Source organism: Salmo salar, chromosome ssa10 (assembly GCF_905237065.1).
Source record: "Salmo salar chromosome ssa10, Ssal_v3.1, whole genome shotgun sequence".
NCBI classification, from domain to species: domain Eukaryota; kingdom Metazoa; phylum Chordata; class Actinopteri; order Salmoniformes; family Salmonidae; genus Salmo; species Salmo salar.
The window spans coordinates 27,501,607-27,522,532 of record NC_059451.1 but is presented as its reverse complement, the minus strand read 5'-3'; the positions used below and the strand labels follow the sequence as shown (position 1 = coordinate 27,522,532).

The window sequence follows — 20,926 nt, the reverse complement described above, 5'->3', positions numbered from 1 at the left end:
GAGGATATGCCTGTATTCGAAGCAAATTGTCAGCCAGCCTGTGAGATTCACTGCTTTTGGGCTATTCCAGATTGATGTTGAATAAATGGCGTAATGAGCGTTGATAAGAGACCGCAGCCCTGGTACCTGTTTAACTCTCTGTTCTCTGCAGGTCTGGTACCTGTTTAACTCTCTGTTCTCTGCAGGTCTGGTACCTGTTTAACTCTCTGTTCTCTGCAGGTCTGGTACCTGTTTAACTCTCTGTTCTCTGCAGGTCTGGTAGCTGTTTGACTCCCTGTCCTCTGTTCTCTGCAGGTCTGGCAGCCACTCTGCTGGCAGGGGATGGCCGGTCAGGGAGCTCTCCTGCTCTGCCTCGGAAACAGAGGGACAAATCCCCCAGCAGCCTCTTGGAGGACTCCCAGGAGACCACGTTCACACGGGACCGCAAGGCTGGCTTCTTCAGTTCTTTCATGAAGAAGAAGTCTTCCTCCAACTCTCCCTCCTCCCAGCTGCAGCAGAGCCTGCCTACGCCGCCCAAGAGGAGCAGCTCGTTCAGGGAGATGGAGACCCAGCCTCACAAGAAGTATGAGCCCACGACTGGCTTCAGCGCACCTCCTCCCCCCCTTCCCCAGGCAGATGGCCTGGGCTTTTCACCATCCCACGGAGAGGGGAACCACATCCAGTCACGCTGCTGTGGAGCCACTTTTGGACAAAAGGCCTCTGCCAACCACACCTCTGGGGCCCCGCCCTCACAGGTGGGCAGTAGTAGCAGCAGCAGCTGGGCAGGCCTGGCAGGCTTCTTCACCCCCCGCCTCATCAAAAAGACCTTAGGGCTACGGACTGGCAAGTCTACTGGGACCGAGGAGGGGGATGGGGGAACCAAGCCCTTCCCCAGGTCCAATTCCACCTCCTCCATGTCTGCAGGGCTGCCTGACCTGGAGAGGATGGCTCTGACTTTACCCAGGAACCGCAGTAAGCCTCCTCTAGAGCGCACTGCCTCCACCACCTCGCAGCCTGAGAACGGGGCAGCACACACCTCTGAGACCCTTCTCCGTAAGATGGATGAGGGCACAGCTCAGATCAGGGACCGGCCTAAAGCCAAGCTGCTTCCCCGAGTGGTGGGGGGGAGCTCTGGGGTGGTGAGAGCTCCTGGCGTTGGGAGTGAGGCAGATTCATATTGTCCCTCAGGGACCCTACGGGGTACGGAGGTTCAGGAGGCAGGAGGACAGGACCGTCAGGGATGGTCGTCCCCCTCCAAAACAGTGGGATCGGGCCTGTCAGCGGCTCCACACAACCACAAGGTTCCAGTGCTGATCTCGCCCACACTCAAGCATGGCTCGGCCGATGTGCACCTGGTGGGGATGGACTCTCAGGGGAATCGCTTCAAACTACTATCAGAGCATCAGGCGGACCGGGACCGACCACGGCTGGTCAAGCCTAAATGTGCCCCACCTCCCCCTCCCACTCTGCGCCTCCTTGGACACTCCTACAGCGGGGATGGAGAGGAGCAGGCCGGGGTGGCTGTGGAGGTCAATGGTGATGGGGTGAAAAGGCCGGGAAGAGTAAGGGAAGTTGGAACAGGGAGACCGTCAGTGCCGCCACCACAAGTGCCTCCACCTCCTTCAGCCTCCTCTTCCTCTGCCAACAACACTACCCCTACTAAGATGGCTAACGGTGCCACCAGCACTGGCTCATCCACAGTCCCCTCTGGTGGCTCTAAGCTTCTGCGTCGGACTCGGCAGCAGGCAGAGAGGGTTCAACCGGAGAAGATCAGTAAGGAGGTTCTGCTGGAGTGTGCTGAGTGCCTGAGAGGTGCCCTCCACAGCAGCCCTGAGCCCTCCTCCAGCAGCCAGGTCCTAGACGCTGCTCACCAGCTGCTAGACTACTGCTCAGGCTACGTGGACTGCATCCCACAGATGCGGAACAAGTTTGCCTTCCGGGAGGCCGTGGGCAAATTAGAGCTCAGTTTGCAGGAGCTGCGGGCATCGTCCTCCTCTGGAAGCGGAGGAGCATTCAGTGGCCCAGGGGCTAGCCCTGCTCTGGACAACTTGCACACCTGCATCAAGGAAATTAGTGATGTGGTTCAGAGGTAGCCACCGGACCCTTTCAAACATCTCCTTTTGTATTCCCTTTGTTGGTTCTATTAACATTTTGGGGACAGAGAACAATCTCAGAAGTACCTCAGAAAATCACTACAAATTGTTTCTTGTTGTTTACAGTTGACTCTTTCTCAAAAATGCCAGTGGAAAACACTGTTCTATTCTTTGAACTTAAACATGGTTGATACCAAACTAGAAAAGTAATTGTTTTGCCCCATATTTCAACTTTTCCTTTTAAGGCCTTTCTTTTAAATGGATGTGGAGTATATCAGCAATGTTTTCAGTCCCAGAGTTGATAAAGAACAAAGTCAGTTTGAGTATTTGTCATTTAGTAACTCAGCCAAGAAACAAAGTGGAGAATAATTCATTCATTCTCCTGGCAACAATGAAAGAGTCCCTGTGACAGGATGTCACTGTTCAAAACTATTGTCACCTGGGACATCGATGAGTGTTCCACTTAATCAGGTCTACTTTCTCTGTTATTTGGTTTGATTATTTCAGTAAAATTTCCATTCAATGTCACAACATTTGAATAGAAAATGTATGCATTTCAATATTGATGTCCAAATTCCCTTGCACATGACCTAGCTATATGTTTGGAGCCTATGAGAAGAGTGAAGAGAGTGCAGGGTAGCACATGAGCAGGTGGTTTGGGACAGTGTTTCTAAGTGTCCTTGGACAGTGCTGAATTCCCTGTGGCCCTTTCCCTCAGTGCCTATAGTTTCTTAAATGATTGAAAATCTGCAAATACAGATACTCCTTGACAAAATACTGATCTCATCACAAACTTCAGTATGTCTCTAGCACATCAGTGATATATTTGTACATTATTTGGTTCTAACTTTGGAATGGCTTTATGTATGAACTTGAATTTTAAATTATTGTTTTTTTTATTAAAAGCACAGACCTATTTTAAAAATGTTATGTAAATATTTGCTTAATTTCATATCCAGGAAAAAGTGAGGTCACATTTGCTTGGATAAGTGTTTGACTCTAAAAAGAAACCGTAGTAGGAAGTTTATCACAGGACTGAGGCCCACCCCTCCCTCCACAACCCCATCTGAACATCTGCAAAATGAATGTTATGTATTGTTATCTTCCTTTTTTGAGAAGATGCCATGTTTAATTGTTCTCTGGTCATCATTTCAATACCAACATCAGTCAATGCTTATGGTCAATTTACAAAACTGAATCTTAAAGCACGTTTTCTGTTTTGATATCCCTTAGTAGATGTCATCTCTACACAAACATTTCCATATCAGGTTGCTGGATGTAATTTCATCCTGTTTGTTCTATTGTGCACAAATAACAAGTCTCACCCGTGCCTGCAATCATTTTTCAATAATAATTTGGCTAATGAATCAAGCAATCAAAACTAAAAAGCTTGCTTATAACAGAGTGCTCCTCAACTGTTTGAAAATTACCCTACTCGAGATGTTGGAACCCTAAGTGTATCAAAAGGGTATCATCGCGCTCTCCCAGAAGCTTGGCTGGTGTGTAAAACCCACAAATTCAGGCAAACAAAAGGTGTAATGGGTCCGCACTCAAAAAGATGTCCCATAAAGCCTACTTCATTTTTCCATTCCTTCACTCTTCCCTGCATCAGGCACAGTGCACAGACGCCTCGGCCCTGCAGCCCTCCTCAGTGTGCAAGACCCATTATAGCTTCTGTTTGTCGGAACCCTAAGTGTACACTGGATAAAGCCTGTGATGTAGTAGACATTGATTGGTATATTGCATTTCATCTTAGTATAAACTCTAGTCGTGCCCAATATATTTTCACATTTCATTCCATTGTGGTACACTACCTATCTCATCCAGCAGATGAGCTTCAGTGTGCCTCTGGTCATTCAAAGGACCTCTTGACTAATAGCATGAAATAGTTTATTTTCACTGGGAGGTTCGCTTATTATTATTATTATAATTAGTATTTTTTTGACACTGGATACAGCAATGTTTTTCCTATGGTTCTTGGTGCCTTTTGTGAAAGATATTTTATGTATAGTGCACTACTCAGTCAAGAAACCGATATACAGCAATGTGTAATTCCAAATATCTTGTGCTTTTGTTTTCAGATGACAGATTTTGCAAAGAGATTGTGGCCAGGTATAAATATCACTACAACGTGCATTTCTATTACTAGGAGTAAACATTTTCTTTTTTTAATTTAAAACTCACATTTAATAGTATATTACTGTGAAGTGCTCCCCATCAGTGTTAAACTTGATATAAATAAAATGTTGGAACAATTCTAAGGTCCTTTTTATCTTTTTGATTTGTCAAAAATGTTGAAGATTTATCCAGAGAGCAAGTATTTTATTAATAGCATACATGTCATTGACCTGTTGGATCAGAGACTGATAATGACTGATGCATTTACTACTCTTCAGGTCAGTATTGAAAGTACTTTACTGTAAATAGAATACAATTGGTGGGAGGAATATAATGATAGCCCAGGGGCAGTTAGGGGCTGGATAATTTTCTGGCATGTGACTCAAATCCTTCTCAATTTAGGGCACATCCTGAGCACTGGATCGCATCTGCGCCTGGAACTACGATCTAAAATTTCCTTTTGAAGAATAGATTGTTATGAAAAAAATCTGTGCAGCCCTCTGCTGAATTTTGAAATTCAGATGTGGTCTTCGGCCTCGGGATGATAAAATGATTGCCTACCCCTGCTCTAAGATATAGGCTTGTAAGAAGCTACCTGGGTGGTGGTCACCAGGGATGTAGTGCTGCTGTAGTGAGCTTATTTCAATTTGAGTATACGCAGAGCTGTTTGTAATATTTCTGGATTCTAAATACATTATTTCATTACTGAATTTTCATGAAAATGATAGAATGACAATTAAAATATAGCTACAAGCAGCAATTCCAGGGTTTAGCTGTGGGACCACTTTGCCACCACTAGGAAAAATTGCCCGAGGATGAGCTACTAATGTACTGTTTACCAGGGTTGCCAAATATCAGAACTCAAAATCAAAAACTGATCATGCAATATGCTTTTGATGTATTTTGGACAATTATTTTATGATGTTGACTACTTTCAAATCAAATGACCAAATCGCCATAAAATGGCCTCATGGATGGAATGTTATTCATATTTTTCATAATTAATAAAGCCGCTCTGACCTTGCATGAATACTTTTCCTGTCCAACAGCGCCACCATGCGGCGCAACTGAAACATACTTTATAGGTTAGCTAGACTCATCACTGAGCATGTGACAAATTTCATCAGTCTGAGTAAAACAGTTTTTGTATGGAGGTCAATGAGTGTTGAATTTAGTTAACAAAAAATGTAATTGCTTATTTGATAGAACAGAAATGTTGTAATTACGTTGTTACAACTGTACTGATTATAAGTAGGACACGTGACATCCTGGAAACTTTAAGAAAAAACACTTCATATCAGAGTTGTGCCTAGCCATCACTAGTTACCACATCCACAAAGTCATAAACTCTGCCTATTTCTATTTTTAACCTGACCTTAAACACACTGCTAACCCTAACCTTAAATTGAGATGAAAAAGCACATTTTTGTTTTAATTTTTACGAATAGGCAATTTTGACTTTGTAGCTGCGGTAATTAGCGGAAACCATTATGCCGGTTGTTAACACGTCAATCTGCCCTCTCAGTGGCTAGAATGATCCCACCTGATCTTGCCTCCCAACTGCCTTCCATTTAGATTTTAATTTATTTGTTGGAGCGGCCACGAGAGTATCTGGTCAATATAATGGAAAATCTGTGGTTTGGAATGCATATCAAGTTTTGTTACATTATGAATATCTGTGACTAATTTATATGAATTTGTGACAGACCACTCCCATGTGAATGCTCATTGGTCCATGTTAATTTAGGTACTGGAAAATATTGCTTTGGGAGAACTTAGTACAAAGATGCAACACAAGTTTTGTGCAGATGGGTCATTCTGTGCCAGAGGAGTAGTGGTTTAAGTGTTTTTCACAAAATTTGAAATGATGGACCTTATGGGCCCTTGAGGCAAACGTGTTCCTTGTGAGGAGAGTGACCTATGTTCTGAATTGTATGACTAGGTCAAATGGGGTGAGGGGCGGGACCTTTCAGTTTGCATTTTCAATCGCTTGTTATAGTGCCACTATCTTGCCAATTGGCATTGCATGACAGGGTGTGGCCCTTGCCCCTTTACGCAAAGTTGCACCCTCCGAAGCCTTACCATCTCACGGGAATTTAAATAGGAATGTGCTATTGTGGAAGAAGAGGAATAATAACCAAGGGCAACAAATCCAATAGGGTTTCACCAGCGAGGTAAATGGTGGTTTCTTCCCTGTCCTCTCTGTGGCTGTGGCACGAATGATGAATAACTGTAGGCATGTGCAGAGGCCCGTTGGTCGGAGGCTTGACCACTTTGAGCGGACCAAATCCGACACGACATAAGAACTGCCACTGACAGAACTCCAGGGGTTGCTAAAATCGCTGTCCTCAAAATAGTCTGTTATGGACATGGGACTCATGTACGACGCACTTGAACTCTCCCTACTGTGCAAGTGCTTATCTTACAGAAACGTAGGCCACCTCTATTGCGTATGCAAACAATCTGATCCACCACATGAAACTTATCACACCTATGAGGTCTAGGATCCAAATTTACCGCGTCTGCCTTGATGTTAATAAAACTTCACGGACCCCTCTTCTGCAGTGGAGCCCAGAAGGATATGTGACCACTTGGCTACGGTGCTGTCCTATCAGCACCACGATTCGAAAGGTGCTCAAACCGCTTAAAATAACCCTCAGTCAACATTAAGATATGTTGCCTATTGTCCTACTTATCACTTATTATTATTACAAATATAAGACTATCACTTCTCACAATTGTTCTCGTTTAGTAAAGTTAGATGAAAGCTGAATCAATGTCTTGCAAGATCACATAATGATGATTTTGTATTTTACATAACAGAACTGAATATGATAGCATATACTGTAGCACACAGCCTGGTCTCATAGACTGGACATAAATAGTCAATGTAATTCTGGGACACTCAAATTGGTATGATATGTTAAGTTTGGTATGGTATGGTTACATAAAACAGAAGGTTACTTCAGGCAAAAACTAACAGTGGTTGGTCAGGGTGGATGGGTGGGCGTTTTATGCGAACGTCTAGCAACCCAAAGGTTGCGTGTTTGAATCTCATCACTATAGCATTGTAGATAATTAGCTACTTTGCAACTACTTACTACGTTTTAGCTACTTTGCAAAAAAAGAAATATCCTCAAACTGTCAATTGCATTTATTTTCAGCAAACTTAACATTTGTAAATATTTGTATGAACATAAAATTCAACAACTGAGACCTAAACTGAACAAGTTCCTAATATGTGACTAACAGAAATGGAATAATGTGTCCCTGAACAAAGGGGGGGTCAAAATCAAAAGTAACAGTCAGTATCTGGTGTGGCCACCAGCTGCATTAAGTGCTGCAGTGCATCATCTCCTCATGGACTGCACCAGATTTGCCTGTTTTTGCTGTGAGATGTCACCCCACTCTTCCACCAAGGCACCTGCAAGTTCCCAGACATTTCTGGGGGGAACGGCCCTCACCCTCCGATCCAACAGGTCCCAGGCATGCTCAATGGGATTGAGATACGGGCTCATTGCTGGCCATGGAAGAACACTGACATTCATGTCTTGCAGGAAATCACGTACAGAACGAGCAGTATGGCTGGTGGCATTGTCATGCGGGACGGTCATGTCAGGATGAGCCTGCAGGAAGGGTACCACATGGAGGAGGAGGATGTCTTCCCTGTATTGCCTGCAATGACAACAAGCTCAGTTCGATGATGCTGTGACACACCGCCCCAGACCATGACAGACCCTCCACCTCCAAATCTCTCCCGCTCCAGAGTACAGGCCTCATTGTAACGCTCATTCCTTCGACGATGAACGCGAATCCGACCATCACCCCTGGTGAGACAAAACCGCGACTCATCAGTGAAGAGCACTTTTTGCCAGTCCTGTCTGGTCCAGCGACGGTGGGTTTGTGCCCATAGGCGACGTTGTTGCCGGTGATGTCTGGTGAGGACCTGCTTTACAGCAGTCCTACAAGCCCTTAGTCCAACCTCTCTCAGCCTACAGCGGACAGTCTGAGCACTGATGGAGGGATTGTGTGTTCCTGGTGTAACTCGGGCAGTTGTTGTTGCCATCCTGTACCTGTCCCACAGGTGTGATGTTCGGATGTACCGATCCTGTGCAGGTGTTGTTACACGTGGTCTGCCACTGCGAGGACGATCAGCTGTCCGTGCTGTCTCCCTGTAGCGCTGTCTTAGGCGTCTCACAGTACGGACATCACCATTTATTGCCCTGGCCACATCTGCAGTCCTCATGCCTCCTTGCAGCATGCCTAAGGCACGTTCACGCAGATGAGCAGGGACCCTGGGCATCTTTCTTTTGGTGTTTTTCAGTCAGTAGAAAGGCCCCTTTACTGTCCTAAGTTTTCATAACTGTGACCTTAATTGCGTACCGTCTGTAAGCTGTTAGTGTCTTAACGACCGTTCCACAGGTGCATATTCATTAATTGTTTATTGTTCATTGAACAAGCATGGGAAACAGTGTTTAAACCCTTACAATGAAGATCTGTGAAGTTATTTGGATTTTTGCGAATTATCTTTGAAAGACAGGGTCCTGAAAAAGGGATGTTTCTTTTTTTGCTGAGTTTACTTGGCCTGTTAGCTAACCCTCCCCCTCCCCCTAACCTTAACCCTTTTAGCTAAGCCTTCCCCTAACTTTAACCTAACTCCTAACCCCTAGCCTAGCTAACGTTAGCCAGCTAGCTAATATTAGTTCTAGCTAACGTTAGCCACAACAAATTGAAATTTGTAACATATCATACATTTTTGCAAATTCGTAACACATAGTACGTTTTGCAAATTTGTAACATACTGTATGAATTGTAATTCGTAACATATCATACGAAATGGATGTTGGACATCCACAAATTAGGCGGCAAGTAGCCTAGTGGTCAGAGCATTGGGCCAGTAACCAAAAGGTTGCTGGATCAAATCCCCGAGCTGACGAAGTAAGAATCTGTCGTTCTGCCCCTGAACAAGTCAGTTAACCCACTGTTCCCCGGTAGGCCGTCATTGTAAATAAGAATTTGTTCATAACTAACTTGCCTAGTTAAATTTGATATGGCAGCATGCAAATACTAATCCACATAAATATTTGATAACTAATAAAGTGAGAGAAGTCTCTTACAAGATCCTTCACAGATGTTATCCTTGTAATAGTCTTATTTCTAAATATGTAATTAATGTAGAAAATGAATGCAGCTTTGTGAATTGGAAAATGAAACTATAGAACATTTATTTAGTGATTTGCATAGTAAAATATTTTGGACAGATATGAAAATATATATTGCATTGTGAATTTTTTCATTTTACTCTGTAAAAAAAAAAACATTACATTTTTTTTTATTTAGAATATTATAGAACACGCCTGAAAGGTATAAACAGCACATTCTCAAATAACAAAATGTATCTTGTCTATAGTGTAATATACTTTTTTGTGTCTCTGGCTTTATTTATTAAGATTATTTATTGTTATGTGTGATATTTGTATATGTTTTGTACAATGTTCGTGTGGTGCAACAACAACAAAAAATTAAAATGGCAGAGTATATAAAAAGTAAATAAAACTTTTGAGTCAATTTGATGCTCTCGGCTCTCCTAGTGTTGAACGGTTACATTTGAGGCCACCTAGCCTACCCTACTATCTCCTGGTCGTTGAGCCAGTGAGACGTTGCCAAGCCTATTGTGATTATTACTGTTATATCAGGGCATTGTGTTCTCATCTCATAGTTTTATAGGCCTATGGTTTATTATGTGTAGGTCTATGTGAGTTGCATGTTAAATGCAAGAGTCATGGATTTACGTAGGCCTACAAAACGATTACAGTAGGTAGAGGGTAGATTATGTTTTTATGTTAATATAATGAGGATTTGAGTGCCCAAATTTTGTCCCACCTACATTTTTGCTGGCCCTGCCATCAATGGATTTCTGCCTATGCCATTGGGTTTCAGAAGACAGAAATGCAAAATTGTCCCACTTTTTATTTTATTTATTTATTTCACCTTTATTTAACCAGGTAGGCAAGTTGAGAACAAGTTCTCATTTACAATTGCGACCTGGCCAAGATAAAGCAAAGCAGTTCGACAACATACAAAAACACAGAGTTACACATGGAGTAAAACAACATACAATCAATGATACAGTAGAAAAAATAAGACTATATACAATGTGAGCAAATGATGTGAGATAAGGTAGGTAAAGGCAAAAAAAGGCCATGCTGGCAGAGTAAATAAAGTATAGCAAGTAAACACTGGAATGGTAGATTTGTTATTTGAAGAAAGTTCAAAGTTAAAATATAAATAATATGGTGCAAAGGAGCTAAATAAATAAAATAAATAAATAAAGTAGGGGAAGAGGTAGTAGTTTGGGCTAAATTATAGATGGGCTATGTACAGGTGCAGTGATCTGGGAGCTGCTCTGATAGGTGGTGCTTAAAGCTAGTGAGGGAGATAAGTGTTTCCAGTTTCCAAGATTTTTGTAGTTCGTTATGAATTATGATTATATGAATTTAGATGGATATAAAGAGCATTGGGATTTACCTTTTCTAAGCAAAATTATAACTTCTGAAACGTTTGACAATCTTTCAGCTGTCAAAAGTCTTGCCATCCTGTGACGTTTGTGGTACGAGTCGTTTTTTTTTCTTCCATACAGACTCCTCCCCCAGAATCTTGGCCAAGTGTAAAGATGGCGTCGGTCATGGAGGGACCGCTTAGCAAATGGACTAACGTCATGAAAGGTTGGCAGTATCGCTGGTTTGTTTTGGATTACAATGCGGGTTTACTGTCATACTACACGGTGCGTATTTTCTTGTTCTTGATAATGAATAAGCCGATAACCACGGTGTCCGGTAGTATAAGTTACCAATGCATTGCTTGTCAAAACCGAGTACTGGAGTGGGGACAGAGGCCTGTGTGCCAGGAGTTGGGTTTGGGAATCTCAGCTGGCAAAAAAGGGCGGCGACTTTCCGCGACAGATCCATTGTTGACCAATCATATGCATGCTGGAGGACCAACTAACAAATTAAATGCCAGTATTTTCTCTACTTCCTGGAATTCGTTAACAATAACTACGATGTGCTGTGTTCTTTTCCTTGTTGCTAGCCTGCAGCATTTGTCATCATTGTATTTCTCATTTTCATGTCCATGTTTTGCTGTCAGTAAGACTTAAACACTGTTGATTATTCGAGGCATTAAAAGCAACGTAGTAGGAGTAATTATAAGCATGTCAATAAAGGGTGGAGGCAAGGTTAGCTAACTAATCATGTGAAAGTGAACACTTTAAAGAATATTATTCTTTTTTTCCCCTGGTTGCTTGCTTAACTTGATTGCCTGCGTAATAATAGGATTGTAGAATTCACCGTTATGGTCTACTGTCACAAGAGTCAGAGTTAGCAGACATTGCCTTACCATGCCATCCCTCTTGTGGATTTTTAGCTAATAAGCTTTGTCGCAAAAGTCGAAGGCAGGTGTATCGTTAATTGCACCCGTCATAAAACTACATAAGTTGCTACCGACATTTCGACAGCCCCCCACACTCAGTTGACAACCTAAGCCACTTGATTCTACCATATAAACAGCCTGCCACTTTGGTGGGTAAACTGAGGGATGAGGCTGGAGATATGTAACGATTGACAGGGCATTGTATGAGTTAAATATCTATGATATTTTAAAGCCAAAGAAAGGCAAACAAGCTACATAGTTTGTTTACAAACATTCAAATGACAACAAAATGTACAGTTGCACAAGCTACTAGTAACTGACCTGATAAGGCATTATAGCTAAGTCAAGAATCATTGGGCATATACTCAGTGTCCAGTTTATTAGGTATACCACCCCATTCACGAAAATGGTTTGCTCCTACAGACAGTGAGTCACGTGGCTTGTTATATAGGCATCAAGGTATTCAGCTACTGTTAGATTGAACTTTAGAATGGGCAAAACAAGTGACCTAAGCGACTTTGAGCGTGGTATTATCGTCTGTGCAAGGCACTCTGGATCCAGTATCTCTGAAAATGCCTGGCCTCCTGGCCTTTTTCACGCACAAGTCTCTTACAATTTACAGAGAATGGTGCGACAAACAACTCGTCAGTCCTTGTCACGGATGGGCTATTGCAGCAGATGACCACACCAGGTTCCACTCCTATCAGCTAAAAACAAGATGAAGCGGCTTAGGTGGGCTCGCGATTACCAACACTAGACAATTGAGCAATGGAAAAACATCACCTGGTCCGATGAATCCCAGTTCCTCTTGCGTCATGGTAGAGTCAGGATTTGGCATCAGCAGCATGAGTCCATGGCCCCATACTGCCTGGTGTCAAAAGTGCAGGCTGGTGGCAGTGGTGTAATGGTGTGGGAAATGTTTTCCTGGCACAAGTCAGGGTCCCAAGATACCAATTGAGCAACGTTTCCATGCCCTGAAGAATTCAGGCTGTTCTGGAGGCAAAGGGTGTTCCAAACCAGTACAAGATGAGTGTGCCTAATAAACTGGCCGCTGAGTGTATATGACCATGAACAGAAGGAACTTGATGAAAATATGCTCCACTGTGTCACATCAAAATGGTTCTATCTCACAAGTAACCATAAATATGCCCATTCTACTGTCATTCATGAAGATGGGAAGGTTTCACAAAGCAGATAGGCTGAACTCAATATCTCGATCCCAAATCAAAACTATCTGCTGATGCTGAACAATGTGACCCTTCAGTGAATGAAAGTAATAGGGGCACTTTCGGTTACAGTGTATGTCATCTATAGCCTGAGTGCTATCATGTTAACTTCTTGTCACGCCAAACATTTGGCTTGACAATAACCAATGAAGTTGGCAAGAGCACAAACAGATTTGTGACCAGACTATGTCATATATATATATATATATATATAAGCTATGCATTTGATACTTGCAGATGAGATGCAAGCCCAGGGCACTTACAATTCAGGTTTGCAGCTATTGTTATTAGAGAATCTTGGCTTGCTATATGTATGAAGTTCCATGAACTTTCCACTGGTGAACTTGATAATGAATTAACTTAAACTTTGGGTGGAAATGTGTATGTGGAAATGATTTAAATGAAGAAAAAAAAAGTGTATTCTTGAAACCTAATTTGTTTTCTTCTCTTCATTTTCAGTCCAAGGACAAGATGATGCGTGGCTCTAGAAGAGGTTGTGTGCGGCTCAGGGTAAGGAACTGGCCTGTTGTTCATCGTCTGCTTGGAGGGAGAGTTTGCACCAGCTAATTGAGTAGCTATTTTTCCTAACTAGCCTAATTATTTTCTCTTCTTTGTCTATACAATACACCGGGGGTCCACATCCAGTACTGCAGGGTATCCACAAATATATATTTATAATAAATGCATTTTGTTTTACATACCTACAGTAGAAAAGAGGAGAATATCTTATTTCTAGTGATGTCAACTTTATTTCTCAACTCCAATTACACTCACTGGAGTATCTGACATTGGCGCCTGCATCGCCGGGATGCCTTGGAAGGGCTCCCTGAGCAAGAAAAGGTTGAAGACCCCTGCAATACAAGGCTATTAAATATAATCACTTGCTATATGTTTGTGTAAAAATATTGCCACTAGATGGCAGTATTTGATGTATTACTTCTAATTGGACTCGACAGTTACAAAATAGGATTTTAATGTTGTGTTTCCTAAAGGATCCTAACCGGCCCATTGTGTCTTGCCCTTTTTTCCCCCTTCTGTCCTCAAGGAATTAATCATACCTAATTTAGTAGGATATGGTTCTCAGATCTGTTTGACTTTGAGGCAAATCAGAGGTTTTACTTTTAACGCTTGACAAATAGTTCGATTAAAATGTCACGGGGGCAAACTTGTTTAGCATATATTGTTTATCAAGTATCACACTGTAGTTATCTTTGTTTACTTTTTTTGACCTGTAGTTATGGCAGGAATTTGTGAGGGATCTGATGCAAAACACAATGTCAGAACCGGTTTCTTTTTGCCTAGAGACAATGCTAACAAGACCTTCAAAGACATCACACACCACACATACAAATATCTACATACAGAGTAGCTTTGAGAAAATAACATTGGCTAGGTTCTCTTCGATTGTTGCAGGTTTCATGTCAGCAACTACATTTATAAGCTTCTTTTTCAGTCAGATGATAGATAATTCGATTACAGAGACATTTCTCATGTGTTTCTTCAGTTTTGTGTGCTGGTTTTAAAGGGATACGAGTATGTTACCTTCAGTACTATCATACTACCATGCTATACATTTGACTACTTCCAGTAGTTAGTATTTACGATTCCCCTCCTTAGCTTTAGACTAAGACAGTACTGTGGATTTTACTTATGGCTTGTGAAATTTTCTCCTCAGACACATACGTAGGCTAAATGCACACCACGTGTATAAACACACATATCTCAGTCTACATTATTTATAGTCTTAATTCCACTCATGGTTAGTTGAACTCGCGTTCCTCATTTTGTCTGCCTCTGTGTGAAGCCAACAGCCAGGGAATTGTCTTTTAATGAGTCATCACATAGTGGTTCAAATGTGATAATGGACGCCTACACCTCATCAGCAGTACATGGGAAGTCTTAAAGTAACTTTCCAGAGAAAATCTAAATTTAAAAGTTAATATTCTGTTAACACACACCCAAATAATGTTGTTGACTCATCCTCTACATGTATTTGTGGCCAAAGCATAATTTGGAGAAAGAACCCTTCAAAAGCCCCACCTCAAACTGACCGTTTCAAAAAAAGCCTGCTATTGCCTCATAGAGGATGATGTCATCCTTCTGAGGAGGATGAGCTGGCCAATCAGCTGTCTACTTGCATGAATATTTTCAATGACCGGTATACACCTATACCATTCCAACACAGAAAGCTGCTTTTTAACATAAGTACTACTTACACATTTTTGTAAGGAAAACTATTTCACTCATATTGTAATTAATTATAGGTCCTATTTAATAGAAATCTGGAAACACTGGACAGTTACTTTAATGCTGATTTGTGACTTATCAAACATGTTTTATTTAAATGGCAAATGCTTATCTTTTTATTTTTCTCAGGTTGGTTTTGACTGGCAGGCAGGTTTGAGATATACTGTTGCAAGGTGCCATGCTACAGCCATAGCTCTGCAATGTTTTTCTTTCCTCCCTTCCTTCCTTGCTGCTGGTCCCTAATGTCTCTTCTCTACCCTTTCTTGCCTCTCTCTCTCACTCCACCCAGACACCCCCTCCTCTTTTCCTCCTCCTTGGTAGGTGTGTGATAGAGTGAACAAGAGAGAGGGATGGTGACGTCTCCTCTCTCACTGCCTCCTCTTCCTTTTTGCTTTTCCAGGGAGCTGTAATAGGAATCGATGATGAAGACGACAGCACATTCACCATCACTGTGGACCAGAAGACTTTCCATTTTCAAGGTTAGTCTCTTGTTCTTTTCGTTCTCCTCCTCCTCTCCCTCACCTCCCACTTTGCTCGCTTTCCTGTCGTTTGTAGTGAATCCATCAATGCTGCATTCTGCCGGCTGCTCACATGTGGGCTCTATTTGTAGCTTGTTCTCTCTTGCGCGCTCTCGCTCTTTCAAGCCTTTTTCTTCTTAGTTTTTAAAGGAGGATTATTTTGTCGGTGCGCTAACACAGGCAGACACGCACGTCGAGCTCTAGGCATTTGAATGGCTAGTCGTCTAGAGGCTAAAGCAAGATTTATTCACAGCAAGATTCCTCTGTGATGGAAAGAAGCGAAGGAGGCTGTATTTAGAAAAAAAAGAAGATTGCTTGCATTTTCTACCGCCTATGGGAATAAAGAAATACTGCTGAGCTGCACTGCCGATCCACACCCTGAACACACCAGAGAGCCGGTTCTGGTCCCCTTCCCAGACCCCTCTTACCCCACCCCCTTCCTCCGGCCAGCAGCTGCACCGACCATCCACCCAGCGGACCACTCTCCTCCAGGTCTCTAACCTCCTTCACCCTGTCACCTCCATCGCTCCCCCCACACAGCCACCACAACCTCCACCAGCATTCTGTCCACGGTGGGCCCATTTCGTCCACCTCCATGCCCTCTCCTATTGCTATGTTCCGAAACTGTATGCTGTGGCTCTACAATAGGAAGGGTAAGGAGATGCATGATGTCTGCATGCTGGCCTCTTGTCAGGTCGAAGGGCATCACTCGGTGAAGCAGTGGTTGTAACCTTTTCCTAGGCATTTGTGTTGTTTGTTTTAGTAGCTTACTGCTTGGTTTGATTTTAATGTTTAAAAAAAAAAAAATGTATAGTGGTTGTTTACCATGGAAGAAGTATCGTATGTTAAATGTGTCTTTAAAAATATATATTTTAGGCTAAGTTTAAAGAAACAATATTATGAAAGATTGTTTCTAAGAGGTGTTTTGTGAGGTCACCAGTGTTTATTATGATTGTTGAGGTAGGCGAATTCTATGATATTATCGGTCTGATTCAATTTGAGATTCATTTCATATCAAGTTGGTTGAGTTAGAATTCTATGGTCATAACCATGTTTTAATTTTGTCATTTGGTCTACTTGCTCTGTTATGCGTATCCAGTCAATTTTATCGGAGTTCACCCTTTAAAAGATGCACTGGTGAAAAAGGATGCTCCTCCAGATGATTCCTCCAAGTTGGAAAGTAATTATAAGATTACGTGGAAAAGATGAGAAGGTCACAGCCATTTCACAACCCATCTACCACCCAAGTCAAAAGGAATTGTTTTTAATCACCTACATCACAACAAGGGACATACCAATTTGCTCTTGAAAAGGTTACAAAAGATGTATGGGCTACTCTCCCAGATGTTGCCTGCTGGAGATGCATTACTGTTGTATACATCCTTGTAAAGGATCCAGCTGATGTTACACACATTTATTCTGGTGTGGTGGTGCTGCGGCAGGCAAGCAGGGGGGCTGTGTCGTCGTCGGAGGAGGCTAGAGCAGAGCATGGGTGAGGTATGGGGTGGCCACAGATGAAGGCTGCGGAGAGAGTGAGAATTTGTATTTCTATTTAGAGGAGCATCCATAATTCATCTGGCTCTTTTCCTGGCGGAGCATCAGAGCTGCATGAGAGGCCGTCAACTCCCCCTCCCCACTTCCCTCCCACTTCCAAAGCAGACCTTGTGTGCTAAAGAGCTCTACATGGCCCCATACAGACAAAGCTGCTTAGCCTGGGAAACTGCTGAATGCATTGGCCAAGCCCACGATGAGCAGGTCGCCTGTTGTAGAGAGGGTGTCTAGGGGTTCTAGTAATGTACGACACCCAGTCTTTGGAGTATACAGTGGGTCCTCATTTAGTAGTTGCGTAATACCGTGGCGCGGGATGCTGCGGTATGTTACGGCGTGTTACAGTGCATGACATCATAGTATTTACTGTTAGTCGTTATTGCAGTTAATGCTCGTTCGAACCACCAGAAGGAATCTTTGAGGGCATCTTTTTGAAGCTTGTTGGTGCTTGCTTCCTTTTCCAAATAATCCTACAGAGGTCCATGCAGGCCAGACATTTTGATTGCAATAACCTATCTGAAAGAGCGTATTCTAAGGTTTTTAAATATTCAAGTTTTTCCAAACAACACACACATTTTTCAAAATATAACGTTTTCCTAGAATAACCACATCTCCATGCGTAGCCTACTAGCAACAATCAGCAAATACCTATTTGGAAAAAATATCCTTTCTATTTAATTCTGTTGTATTCAATCATATTATTATTGTAAAATATGCACTGAGTGTACAAAACATTAGGAACCCATGCTCTTTCCATGACAGACTGACCAGGTGAATCCAGGTGAAATCTATGATCCCTTATTGATGTCACTTGTTAAATCCACTTCAATCAGTGTAGATGAAGGGGAGGAGACGGGTTAAAGAAGGATTTTTAAGCCTTGAGATAATTGAGACATGGATTGTGTATGTGTGCCATTCAGAGGGGGAATGGGCAAGACAATAGATTTAAGTGCCTTTGAACAGGGTATGGTAGTAGGTGCCAGGTGCACCGGTTTGAGTGTGTCAAGAACTGCAACGCTGCTGGGATTTTCACGCTCAACAGATTCTTGTTTATCAACTACCACCCAAAGCATATCCATCCAGCGGTCAAAAACGAGTCTTTGATAGGGCTATGACGGTAATTGGATAACTGTGACATGGACGGTTTTGGGTCAAGACCATCATGAAAATAAAATAAGTCAAAACCATTTAATAAAAAATGCTAGTTAAAAAAGCGTATGTTTTAGCAACTTTATTTTAATATAGATATACCTTACCCATAGCCCATAGGTAACTATTTGATTATATGGTATTGTTTTGCTAACTTAGTCCATCTATTAAACTATATACATCGCCTCCTCTTTTCGACTATCTTTTGATGCGCTGCAATCAGCAAATCCGCTATATGCATGGATAGGAGAGATTCTTTAAAGGTCAATTCAGTTCATTGAAGATGGGAGGGGGTGGGGTAAAAAGTGGGGACTGGGGCTAACTATAATACCTATACTGTAGATCCATTGGGTGGGGGTGGATGGGTATGCCTTTTTTCATTGTTACTGTAAATCGGAGGAGTGAGGTGATAAAGATGGCTCTCGTAGCAAAACAAATGTAACAGCTAACGACGATGGAGAACCAGATGACTTGGACCAGTCTGTTTGCAAAAAACGTACCTATGAAGAATTCCAGAACCACAAACGGGACACCGATAAATGGCAAGAACTGGCAGACAGTCTAACTTCTTATGTACAGTGGGGGAAAAAGTATTTGATCCCCTGCTGATTTGGTATGTTTGCCCACTGATAAAGAAAGGATCAGTCTATAATTTTAATGGTAGGTTTATTTGAACAGTGAGAGACAGAATAATAAAAAAAATATCCAGAAAAACGCATGTCAAAAATGTTATAAATTGATTTGCATTTTAATGAGGGAAATAAGTATTTGACCCCCTCTCAATCAGCAAGATTTCTGGCTCCCAGGTGTCTTTTATACAGGTAACGAGCTGAGATTAGGAGCACACTCTTAAAGGGAGTGCTCCTAACCGCAGCTTGTTACCTGTAAAAAAGACACCTGTCCATAGAAGCAATCAATCAATCAGATTCCAAACTCTCCACCATGGCCAAGACCAAAGAGCTCTCCAAGGATGTCAAGGACAAGATTGTAGACCTACACAAGGCTGGAATGGGCTACAAGACCATCGCCAAGCAGCTTGGTGAGAAGGTGACAACATTTGGTGCGATTATTCGCAAATGGAAGAAACACAAAAGAACTGTCAATATCCCTCGGTCTGGGGCTCCATGCAAGATCTCACCTCGTGGAGTTGCAATGATCATGAGAACGGTGAGGAATCAGCCCAGAACTACACGGGAGGATCTTGTCAATGATCTCAAGGCAGCTGGCACCATAGTCACCAAGAAAACAATTGGTAACACACTACGCCGTGAAGGACTGAAATCCTGCAGCGCCCGCAAGGTCCCCCTGCTCAAGAAAGCACATATACATGCCCGTCTGAAGTTTGCCAATGAACATCTGAATGATTCAGAGGACAACTGGGTGAAAGTGTTGTGGTCAGATGAGACCAAAATTGAGCTCTTTGGCATCAACTCAACTCGCCGTGTTTGGAGGAGGAGGAATGCTGCCTATGACCTCAAGAACACCATCTCCACCGTCAAACATGGAGGTGGAAACATTATGCTTTGGGGGTGTTTTTCTGCTCAGGGGACAGGACAACTTCACCGCATCAAAGGGACGATGGACGGGGCCATGTAACGTCAAATCTTGGGTGAGAACATCCTTCCCTCAGCCAGGGCATTGAAAATGGGTCGTGGATGGGTATTCCAGCATGACAATGACCCAAAACACACGGCCAAGGCAACAAAGGAGTGGCTCAAGAAGAAGCACATTTAAGGTCCTGGAGTGGCCTAGCCAGTCTCCAGACCTTAATCCCATAGAAAATCTGTGGAGGGAGCTGAAGGTTCAAGTTGCCAAAAGTCAGCCTCGAAACCTAAATGACTTGGAGAAGATCTGCAAAGAGGAGTGAGACAAAATCCCTCCTGAGATGTGTGCAAACCTGGTGGCCAACTACAAGAAATGTCTGACCTCTGTGATTGCCAACAAGGGTTTTGCCACCAAGTACTAAGTCATGTTTTGCAGAGGGGTCAAATACTTATTTCCCTCATTAAAATGCAAATCATTTTATAACATTTTTGACATGGGTTTTTCTGGATTTTTTTGTTGTTGTTATTCTGTCTCTCACTGTTCAAATAAACCTACCATTAAAATTATAGACTGATCATTTCTTTGTAAGTGGGCAAACGTACAAAATCAGCAGGGGATCAAATACTTTTTTCCCCCACTGTAGGAATGGTGCCCTTCAGAATGGTGAAGAACCCCACCTTCATAGAAATGCTCTGTAAATTTGACAGTTAACGGGGAGAAAGTACAGTATTTCTCTCAAATAGCGGTCCCTACCTTGTTCAACAAGGTGGAGGTTCAGACAGCTAAAGGATGTCTTAACATTTTTATTATTTATTAAAAAATATATATATATTTGCACTGGTGAAGTGTAAATATGACTGGACACTTAAATCCCACTGTTTGGAAACAACCTACATGGCGGAATCCCACACAGCCGACAACCTGGCTGAAGTCCTGCATTCGGGCTTGACTGGGCCCTTGACTAAAATAAACGGTCCTGTATCACCACAGACACCGGGGCCAACATTGTGGCAACTGAACTGGCCTTGGCAAAATTGCTTTGGCCACAATCTCCATTTTACCGTCACCAACGGTG

The 20,926-nt window shown here is 42.5% G+C and overlaps 2 protein-coding genes across 8 annotated transcripts in view; both read left to right on the top strand.

Moving 5' to 3' along the window:
* The window catches only part of LOC106613905 (tyrosine-protein kinase ABL2), a 43,679-nt gene extending 39,350 nt beyond the window's left edge, over positions 1–4,329 (top strand). For all 4 annotated transcript variants that reach the window (XM_014216666.2, XM_014216663.2, XM_014216662.2 and 1 more), the window contains one exon: positions 295–4,329. In XM_014216666.2, the coding sequence (XP_014072141.1) occupies positions 295–2,072 (1,778 nt within the window). In that variant the 3' untranslated portion in view covers positions 2,073–4,329. The remainder of the gene's footprint in view (positions 1–294) is intronic.
* Positions 4,330–10,847: 6,518 nt separating this feature from the next.
* Positions 10,848–20,926, top strand: part of LOC106613904 (oxysterol-binding protein-related protein 9) — a 46,660-nt gene continuing 36,581 nt past the window's right edge. For all 4 annotated transcript variants that reach the window (XM_014216658.2, XM_014216657.2, XM_014216656.2 and 1 more), the window contains exons 1-3: positions 10,848–10,974; positions 13,304–13,354; positions 15,492–15,570. In XM_014216658.2, coding sequence (XP_014072133.1) covers positions 10,864–10,974; positions 13,304–13,354; positions 15,492–15,570 — 241 coding nt within the window. In that variant the 5' untranslated portion in view covers positions 10,848–10,863. The remainder of the gene's footprint in view (positions 10,975–13,303; positions 13,355–15,491; positions 15,571–20,926) is intronic.